Source organism: Hyperoodon ampullatus (genome assembly GCF_949752795.1).
Source record: "Hyperoodon ampullatus genome assembly, chromosome: 2".
NCBI lineage: Eukaryota > Metazoa > Chordata > Mammalia > Artiodactyla > Ziphiidae > Hyperoodon > Hyperoodon ampullatus.
Window position 1 is genome coordinate 142,312,343 of NC_136915.1, and position 10,700 is coordinate 142,323,042.

Genomic DNA, 10,700 nt, shown 5'->3' on the forward strand with positions numbered 1-10,700 from the left:
ACTGCTGTCCTTTAATACTCATGTCCACTTAGCCTACTGAATCTGATACCTTTGGCACTGTTGAACACCTGCTGTTTATCCCCTGACTTCCCAGTCACAGGACAGACTGACACTCTCACCCAGATTTCCTCCTCTCTGTCTGGCCATTCTCCAGTGTTGTATTGAGCTCAGGTTCCTATAAATAGACATAGTGGCTTAAACAACAGACATTTCTTACAATTCTAGAGGCTGGGAAGTCCAGACTCAGGGTGCCAACCAATTTGTTTTGTGGTGTGGGGTCTCTCGCTGGCTTGCCAGCTGCTGCTTTCTTCCTGTGTTCTCACATGTTGGAGAGAGAGGGGCTCTCTTCTCTCCTTCTCTTCTTATAAGGGCACTGATCCCATCACAGGGGCCGCACCCTCATGTCCTCATCTAAACTTAATGACCTCCCAAAGACCCTCCTCCAAATATCAACACATTGGGAGTTAGGGCTTCAACATGTGAATTTAGAGACAACAGCACATTCAGTCCATAGCACTGTCTTTGAACTTTACACCTTGGAGAGTTTCTCTTGCCCTGCCTACACATTGGATACTGGTATTTCCTGTAGCTCTCTTCTGCCTCCTGCTGTTCTCATTCTGAACTCACCATTTATCAGGTATTCTAGAAGAAATTGACAGGATGTGTCATTAAAGAGTTAAATTAGATTTTAAGGTTAGATAATTTCCTTTGCACACTGCTTTCCACGTAAGATTGTCAATACATATTTGCTGAATTGAAATGACACAGGTAGCTATTTGATACTGAGATTGGTTGCTAAGGAAGATTGTAAAGATTATCTTTGTAGGAAGTAGACATATTTATGTGAGACATTGATTAAATTATTTACATGTATTTCCTCTAAGCTCCACCCTAGGAAATTAAATAGATGCCAGATAGTACCTTGAGTTTGATAGAGTTCAATCCACTGCATCTAATGGAAAGAATGGGAATTTTCTGCCCAGTAGGTACACAATACAGAGGGTCAAATTCTACCTCTGCCACTCAGCAGGCATGATTTTAGACAAATTTCTAATACCCTTTTCTATGATATGGAAAAATATCTACCTCATAGGGTTTTTGTGAAGTTTAAATGGAATAATGCCTAATGCCTGGCACAGTGCCTGGCCTGGCATATAAGGAGTGGTTAATAAATGTTGATTCCCTTTTCCCCCTTTCCAAATTGTATTTTATAGATTTGATACTTTCTGAACCCAAAATTCAGTTTAACAAGTATTTATTGAATCCTGTGAATAGAAAAATTACAAAGAGGCTCTTCCCTCAAGTTGTCCATAGTCTGATAAGAAAGATTTTGTAAACAAATACCATACAATATATGTGCAGTAATAGAGGTCTGCACAAAGTAGAGTTGTAGCACAAAAGAGAAAGTAATTCATGTCAAAGGACAGGGGAAATGGGGTGAGGGTGCACATCAGAGAGAAAAGGTATTTGCATATGAGTTTTTCAGGCAGATAAGGAGGTGTAGAGAACTTCAGGCAGAGAACATGTTCAAAAGCAGAGGCATGAGGACTTCCCTGGTGGCACAGTGGTTAAGAATCCACCTGCCAAAGCAGGGGACATGGGTTCGAGCCCTGGTCCAGGAAGATCCCACGTGCTGCAGAGCAACTAAGCCCCTGCGCCACAGCTACTGGGCCTGTGCTCTAGAGCCCGCGAGCTACAACTACTGAGCCTACGTTCCACAACTACTGAAGCCTGCAAACCTAGAGCCAGTGCTCTGCAACAAGAGAAGCCACTTCAATGAGAAGCCCGCGTACCGCAACGAAGAGTAGCCCCCGCTCGCCACAACTAGAGAAAGCCCACGTGCAGCAACGAAGATCCAAAGCAGCCATGAAGATCCAACGCAGCCATAAATAAATAAATTAAAAAAAAAAAAAAAAAGCGGAGCATGAAATAGCATGATGTCTCCTGGGAACAGTGTGTTATTGCTGCAGCATAATGTGCAGGCTCGGGACTAGAGAGGTCGGTGGAGACCAGATGACAAAAGTCTTTTAACACAGTCTTAAGGAGTTTGGACTTTATCCCATAGACAATAGGGGCACTCTTTAGGAATTTTAAATGGGTGTGGGAGAGAAGTGGTTAAGCTAAGACTGTACACTATTATGTAGAAACAGAACAGATAATGGCCTGGAAGGCATGAAATTAAAGAAAAGAAGAGTGGTTACAAGACTTCTGCAGTAATCCAAGGTAGGGGCCAAATTGATAAAGTGGGAGCAAGAATGAGAAGAACAGATACATAAGAAAGATTATTCAGGTGTAATATTTTCAAGGCTTGGTTTTGGTTTTTTGTTTGTTTTTTGTTTTCTTTAAATTAGATGTGAGAGGATGGAGACATAACCTCTGGGTTTCCAGCTTAGGTGACCAGGTACACAAATGGTTGATCCTTGACTGAGACAGAATACAGAGGGATAGTGGAAGAAGGTGGTTTCATTTTTTTTTTTTTTTTTTTTTTTTTTTTTTGAGGTATGTGGGCCTCTCACTGTTGTGGCCTCTCCCATTGCGGAGCACAGGCTCCGGATGCGCAGGCTCAACGGCCATGGCTCACGGGCCCAGCCGCTCCGCGGCATGTGGGATCTTCCCGGACCGGAGCACGAACCCGTGTCCCCTGCATCGGCAGGCGGACTCTCAACCACTGCGCCACCAGGGAAGCCCAGGTGGTTTCATTTTTAAACATGTTAAACATTGGCAGTTAGATAACAGGTTTGGTGTCAGAAGGAGACAGGCTGGGATGCATGTAAAGTTGAGGTGTCATGAGCATATAGATTCTTAAAAGTCCTGGGAGTGAAGAAAACTGCCTGTGAAGAACAAATGGACTGAGAAGACAAAAGGACTAAGGAGAGCATCAACACTGAAGGAACATACAAAGGAAGAGAATCTTAGGAAAGAAGATGGAGAAGGGAAGAATCAGAAGTGAGGGCAGGGGCCGTTAAGTGGAATTTCATGGAAAAAGAGCATTATCAGGTGCCACAGAAGTGTCAAAAAATACAAAGGCTGAAAAGTGTTCGGTTTGGCAATGAAGGTAGTATTCATGATGGGATAGTCCTCTTACCGATTTACTGATCATGATATGTGATTTCACATCTCCAGACTGGTACTTTGATAGTAATCTGCAACTAACATATGTGTTGAAGTGTGCCCAAGGGGCTAGTGGTCTCAGAGGCAGTCCTCCTTTCCCAGTGGGGAATTGCAAAATCTGCATCTATTCTTTTAAAAGGGAAAATGGTACCTTTTTGCCTGGGAACAGCCTGAGGTCACTTGTGGTCCTCTAAGTCCATCCTTTAAAGATGTTTCTCTCCTTAAATACTGTTGTGGCATCAAAGGTTCCACCACAAGTAGGATGTCCGGGCAAACGCATCTCAGATCCCTTGTTGCAAGAAGATGAATAGTGCTGTTTTAGCAGTTAAACCTGAGTAGACCCAGTGTCTCTAAATCTGTGTTGTGGTTATCTCAAGTAATAGACCTGGCATTTATATTAGGAGTCTGTCAGGCACAGAATGTTCAGTAATCTGAAACCAATGAGGAATGGATTCTTCTGGCTTTTAGCCTTAATGCCCTACTTTTTAAAAATGTTTATAGCAGAGGCACTAGGTGATACCCTGCTTGGAAGCAGGAACTTAAAAGGACAGACAGCATTGTATAGTGGAATAGTTTTCAGCCTATGGTATTTTGGGGGCCACTGAGAGAGGAGTAGACTGAGGTGGGGATGGTAGACCAAGCAGGAATGGTTCTGGGTCACCCAAAGTTACAGGTGTTCCAGTACTGTAATTTTTTTTTCTATTAAGTTTGCAAATCATTGATGAAATAAAACAAAATCACTGAGTGACCTAGTCAGGTGACCTAGGTTCCAGTCCCAGCTTGTTCCATTAGCTGTCTGGGTGACCTGTGTCATCAGCAAAATTGAGGGTTAGACTGGGTGATCTTTAAAATATATTTGGTGGTATCACAGGTGTATACTTATCTCCAAACTGATTAAGTAGTATGCATTAAATATGTCCAGGTTTTTGCATGTCAGTGGTACCTCAAGAAAGTAGTTAAAATAAAATAAATAAATAAATAAAATCTTTGAATTCTTAAATTCTGGTTCTATGACCCCTTTCACTAAGACTCGAAAGATTCGTTAGAGTAGTTCTATTCCTCTGCAGTTAAGCTGGGATTTTCAAAACTCAGTTAAATTTGTGAAATAGATTTTAGAAAGAAGGTGTTTTATTTAAGTTTCAGTGATCTATAAAGTTGGACTATATGGTAATCTGTAATCTGAATTCCAGTAAGTTTCCACCGTTGCTCTCTCTCTGGAGACTCATGGCCACATGGACAGGGAGGCCACCTGGTAGAGATGGGATGAAGAATGAGGCAGTTCCAAGCCAAGGTTCCACGGGGATTTGGACTCGAGCCTCAGATGTCAATATTTTGCTCTGATTTTTTACCGTATACATGCTTTTTATCATATTTTGTCACGTGATAGTTACTTTATATTTTAGTATCTAAAATAACTGTATATGTCTAGTAGCTCTAAGCTCTATAGAAACGCAAACTTTGCACATTGCTTGGTCTTGAAGAGTGTGGGTTTTCTCTGTCATTTTTTATTGAATATATTTCAGAATAAAGTAAAAATCTGTAATTGTCCTCCTTGACATGAGTGATTTGATAAATGTATGCAGTTCCTGAGTGTTATGTCTCCTAACCTGATTGGTGTGTACTTTTGTAGTAATTTTATGAGCGTTTGTAGTTTTTACACTTCTTCCTGAAAGTAACTATTTTTGTTGATGAAATTTGGAAATTTATTTTCATTTGATTTTTCTTTTTTTTCCCCCAGCATACAGCATGCCTCTGCAATGCCATCATTTCCTTGCTGAAAGTTCCTCTTTCATTTCAGAGATATTTTTTCCAGAAACTGCAGTCTACCAGCATCAAGGTAACACAGGAAGAACAATCAGGTTTAATATAGTTTAATACCTTCTTCTGAAGATTATAGGGGGCATAGCTCTGCTTCAGGATCTTACCTTTGGTTTAGACAGAACTTCTACTCTTCAGTTGTAAGCCTTTCCTCCCTTCAACAAGTGATTTGGGAGTTAAACCCTCTCCTTTCTTTCCTCATAGTGTCAAATGCAGTGGGACAGGCATTTGGGTACCTCGAGCTCTGTCCCTGTCTTCAAGAATGAGTTGAGTGCTGTTCATCGTAGTAGCCCACAAGGATCTTGAGCTGAGTCCATGTCTGATCAAACTATTTAAACCCAACTTAGAAGGAATCAGGTCCAGTAAAACATCACCAGCCCTATCTCCAAAGCACTTTTGTCTACAAATAACAAATTTTGAGGAGCTGGGCAATGAGTAGAGTCACTATTTTAAAATATTTAAGCCACTCAAAATTCAAAAGCTATTTTGATTCAAAGAATGAAATTGTTGGGAAAGGGGGGAAATTGTCATTTGTAAGAGATTCCCTGGATTATCCCTATCAGTAAATGTCTTCAGTGCACTTTTGCATCTATTTGAGTGTTTTTGATTACAAATAATAGAGCATTCCGTTTCAAAATGACCTGAATAACAAGGAAAATTGATTATATAGATGAGAAGTCCTAAGGTAAGATGTCTTCAGGGTTCAGTGGCTCAACAACATTATCAGAAAGACCCAATTTCTTCCGTATTTTTATTTAAGCAAGATTTGAGCTTTCTTTAATTAAAGGGTATTTAGGATTCTTAATATGTTTTTAAAGAAAAGCTGAGAGGTTAAAAATGTCATTTGGTTTATTTGCGGAAATTGACTTTTATACCATGCTGACTTGATAGCGTATGTAATCCTAGAATTCTACGTTTACATTTGAATTTAGTTTATTTAAAATTACCTAAGACCATAGAGACAGCAGCTGGACATGAAAATTTATATAGTGCATTTCCATACTAGAGTTGGTTCATTGTCAAAGAAATGCCCCACCTCAGAAATTGGGAGAACAGTGCCCTTGCTATTCCTCTAATCCTCTGTTCCCCTCAAACAGAACTGGGGCTAGGGGTTAAAAAAAAAAAAAAAAAAACAGTGGTATTGAAAAGGAGGCATTAGGGATAAGGAACCCTTGACTTTAAAGGTACATCTGTCTGGTTGTCCCAGCACAGTCAGGTCATTGTGGGTGTGTGTGTGTGTGTGTGTGTCTGTGTGTGTGTGTATCTGTGTGTATGTATGTGTGCCTGTGTGTGTACATCTATAGTCAATGATTAGTACAGACATGTTTGTTGGAAGGAAGTTTGCCTTTGGTTGTTAGCATTTATTTTAATGTTGGCTTTCCAGCTTGCCCTGTCACCATCCCCCCGGAACCCTGCTGAACCCATTGCTGTCCAGAATAACCAGCAACTGGCGCTGAAGGTAGAGGGGGTGGTCCAGCACGGATCTAAACCAGGACTCTTCCGCAAAATTCAGTCTGTCTGTCTGAATGTTTCTTCCACACTGCAGAGTAAATCCGGACAAGACTACAAGGTAATTTAGAAAAGAGGCAGAGTTGTAATGCAGGTTTTATCAACTCATTGATGGAAGTTTTCCAGTGTTTTTCATGGTTAAGCAGATTGTAGTTATACCTCCCAAGGGATCAGATGGACATAAGTTAAAAGTACGTATTGCGGTGTAAGGGGGCTGATAAACAACACTTCTCTTTTCCCTGCCCGAACCATTTGATAGACAAAGCATCCAGGCAGGCAGAGATCAAAATATGAGTGTCACTACTGTTAGAGCTGGGGAGAAACCTAGCTCAGGTGCCTGGCAGCAAGGACTGCCTAGCCTTGTGGCTCTGAATTGAATTTTCCCACCAGCCTCCTCCACCAGTACACACAAGAGCCTGCCCCTATAAAACTGGGAGGAGCAGTACCTTGAAGCCCAAAGAAGAAGGGAGAGAGAAGGTGCTTAGCTCCCCAGGCTCAGTCCCCACCCCACAACTTACCAATCAGTAGGATGCACCTTCTCCCCTAGAGACCAGTACTGTTCATCTAATGAAAGGTCCTTCCACATGGAGGGAAGCATCAGGAGTGGGGAATAACTTCTCCCTAACCCCCAAAGAACACATCTATTTATTTTTCCTTTGTTTTAAGTAAATTTTAGCATGTTCCAAAAAAGTATACTGTATTGACATACAGTGATCAGATGAAGTAAAATCTTTCATTAAGGGTTTAACCCTAGAAATTTGTTACTTTGAGAAATCATGAGGTAGGTTAACCAAAATCATGCTTGCTTTGTTAGCCAAAACTAAGATTCTGAATCTGTGCCCATGAAACACTAACGTTCCAAATGTAGAATGTTCCTTTCTTTAGACATCTCTTTCTAGTTCCTTGGTGGTTTATTCACAGTAAATGGAACAAGTGAACAAGTGCAGTTGTATGAACAGAGTTGTTTAAATGTCCAAATTGGTTATGTCTGGGTTTATTTGTGGGCATCCTTGAACTGAGGTCCAGAGCAAGGAAAGGGGTATCAGTAAAGATATAAAATGAGAGCATTTTATTCTCTTTGGTGGTTTTAGGCTAAAAGGCCAAGGGAAGGTCTGGTTTAAGCCATCACTACTTTCCTTACTTTGGTAACTTTCTCTCTCTCTCCGGGGCTCTGTACCCACTCTGAGAAGGCTCAGCCTTCATTCTCTCCCTCTCTTTTGACTTCGAGGGCACAAAGCATGGCACCTTATGTAGCCACTCAGTAGATATTTGGTGAATAATGAAAAAAATCATTTACTGTATTTAGTACAACTCTCTTATGTTTCAATGATCTCTGTTGTCACAGAAGATCATAAGGAGAACTTACATAGTCAACTTATCCCTGTCTGCAGCTCTGCTCATTTTGAGTTTGAAAGAACAGTAACCCATGATTCTCTTTGTTCTAGAAATCACAGTAGTGATTTCTGCTGTTTTAAAAAAAAACATTCAAGATGAGAAGTACTACTGGTCTTCTCATTGTTGACTTACCTCTCAAGAGGCACTGGTTAAAGTCAAGAAGCTGACGTAATAAGCCAGGTAGTACATGATTGCTTTGTAATGTTACTTGCAGTGAGTTTGCAACTTAAAATGCATCATGCGTTCAGAGTGATCAGGTTGCCTACTAGGCCTATTTCTGGTCCTTTTAAGGAAGTTCTTGTTTGGTGTGCATATTCTTTAGGGAAATAAAAATCCTACAAAAGTTGAATGCGCAAACAAAAAAGGACTTATAAATAATTTTAAGATCTTGAATTTGTGGTGACTTCATTTCATTAATGTTACAGATCAGTGTCTCTGGAAAACTGACCTCATGATAACTGCTTATTGAGACACGAAGCTTCAGGGCACATTTATATAATTCATTACACAATAGAAATACACACATAAACATAGAGCAATCTAATCAAATATTCATTCTGATTACCTCTATATGCATTCTTAGAATAAGTGTCTCTCTTGACATACTTCATCTTGGGTACAAGAAGAGATACACCTTCAGGTGTTACTCTGTTCTTTGAAGGACAGAGGTATGACTATCTAGCTAAATACATAAATGAATTCATAAATCTGTGTTTCATAATAAGTTGTACTGCCCATCTGAACAAGACACTGATTTTAAAGTAAGCAACATGCAAGTTCTAAAGTTAATTTGTTAAAGGAGGGAAGAATCACTACATTACTTAAGTAATATAAAATCAGAGTAGGTAGGAGGGGAAAAACCATATATTTGCATAGCATTATGTTCTTTTTCAGTCTTTCAGATTTTAAACTCACTGAAACAGGTGGTTGCATCCAGTTTCTTTAGAATATCTCTTCACAGGTTAAAGAAAGATGGGAATTGGAGTTGGGGTTGGGTGAACAAGGAGAGGGGAGGAGAAATTTCTCTTTTACCCTCTTAGGGTCTCCAGCTAGGCCTAAGATTGAACTGACCTTAAGGCAGATTAACAGGAGAAAAGCATGCCAGTTTTATTAGAATTTTACATATATATGGGAGTCTTCACAGGAGGATGAAGACCCGAAGAAGTGACCAGAACAGAATGCTTAGATACCTTTTAGACACACGGATGATAAATTCCTGACAAAACAGCAAGACAGAGGGTTTGGAGCTAGGGACAGTAAGTAAAATGACTAGGAGATCTGTTGGGGCATTGGGGGAGACTAGTCAAAGATACGGGTTATTTTCTTAGGTTGGTTTGTACAGATCCATCTCAACATAGATTCCCAGTCTCTGGTGATAGTCTTCTCTTTTTTGGTGCAGGGAGGTTTACCTTTCTCATGGAAAATTTGATTTATGTTTTAGGTAAAAAGGGGCAGGTCAGAGAGCCCTTTCTGTATCTGTTGTTTTTCAAGTGCCCTTAGCTCAAAATAATTGCTATGCCACAGCAGCGTATTTGGGGTGGCATGTTCTGAACTGCTTCACCAGGCAGAAAGGCCAGCATCGGAAGGGATTGAGAAAGCTCCTTCTACTCAAGCTCCTTCTAGTGAGGAGGCAGTGTCACCTGATATTAAGAGTGCAGGCTCTGGAGTTAGCCTGCCTGGTTCAGATGCCAGGGTCACCACTCATTAGCTGTATGACCTTGGAGAAGTTACTTAACCTCCCCACCTCAGCTTCCTCATTCATGAAGCAAGGATAATATTAGTAAACAACCTTTTGGTTGTTTGCAAGGATTTAAATAGCACTTAAAACAGGTCCTGGCTCACAGCATGCACTCAGTAAACGTTAGCTATTGTTATATAACGATTTTTTTCATTCCAGATACCCATTGACAGTATGACCAATGAGATGGAGCAGAGGGTTGAGCCTCATAATGATTACTTCAGTACTCAATTCCTGTTGAACTTTGCTATCCTTGGCACACACAACATTACAGTGGAGTCTTCTGTGAAAGATGCCAACGGCATCGTATGGAAGACTGGTCCCAGAACCACCATATTTGTAAAATCCCTGGAAGACCCTTATTCGCAGCAGATTCGCCTGCAGCAGCAGCAAGTCCAGCAGCCGTTACAACAGCAGCAGCAGCGAAATGCCTACACGCGGTTTTAGCCGTGCAACAGAGGCACTACAGACTTTCCAGGGACTGAGCAAATTAGCGAAAATAGTTTGCTTTTTCATATGGATAAAGGTACAAAAGTTAGAATATGGAGTCCGTTTATTCATTGGTTTCTGTGATAGAACATTCTGAAAAAAAATTTCTTTTCTTAAAAATTTACTTGGAGAAATCATTGGGTTCCTAACCAGAAAGATTTTTTCCCCTTATTTCTTCTTAAACCAAGTCCTTCATCTCCTATTTAGCACTTTCATTGTTTTGCTATTATTACTTTTATTTTTGCTGAGCTTTCTCTTTTTCTTTCAGGAAAAGTCACATACTGGGATCATTGAATTAGTAAATTTGACTGCTTTCCTACCAAAATATATCACTTGCTACCTGACATAGACCTCTAATTCTGAGCTGCACATTTGGAAGTTCTGACCAGTACGTGCCGGGTTTACCCAAGGTAGTAGAAACTGAGTGCTCCCGTAGTTGGACTTGAAAGTGTCCCCTGAAACATCCAGTGTTGTGGATTATGAGAGCATGCAGTGTAGCAGAATGGAAACATCCTGCCATATTATTTCAACTGTTCTCTGCTAAAGCAATCTTAATTTATTGTTTTAGTATTTAATTGACCCAAAGAGCAGCTAACAATTACATAGAAAGATTGGAAATTAATAATTTGTTTTTTCTAAT

The 10,700-nt window shown here is 40.4% G+C and overlaps 1 protein-coding gene across 1 annotated transcript in view; it reads left to right on the plus strand.

Annotated features, from left to right (window-relative positions):
- The window catches only part of INTS7 (integrator complex subunit 7), a gene marked incomplete at its 5' end in the record, with an annotated part of 88,769 nt that extends 78,657 nt beyond the window's left edge, over positions 1-10,112 (plus strand). Inside the window, 3 exons of the mRNA XM_079697432.1 lie at positions 4,850-4,948; positions 6,314-6,499; positions 9,731-10,112. Coding sequence (XP_079553558.1) covers positions 4,850-4,948; positions 6,314-6,499; positions 9,731-10,018 — 573 coding nt within the window. The 3' untranslated portion in view covers positions 10,019-10,112. The remainder of the gene's footprint in view (positions 1-4,849; positions 4,949-6,313; positions 6,500-9,730) is intronic.
- Between the last annotated feature and the right edge of the window lie 588 nt (positions 10,113-10,700).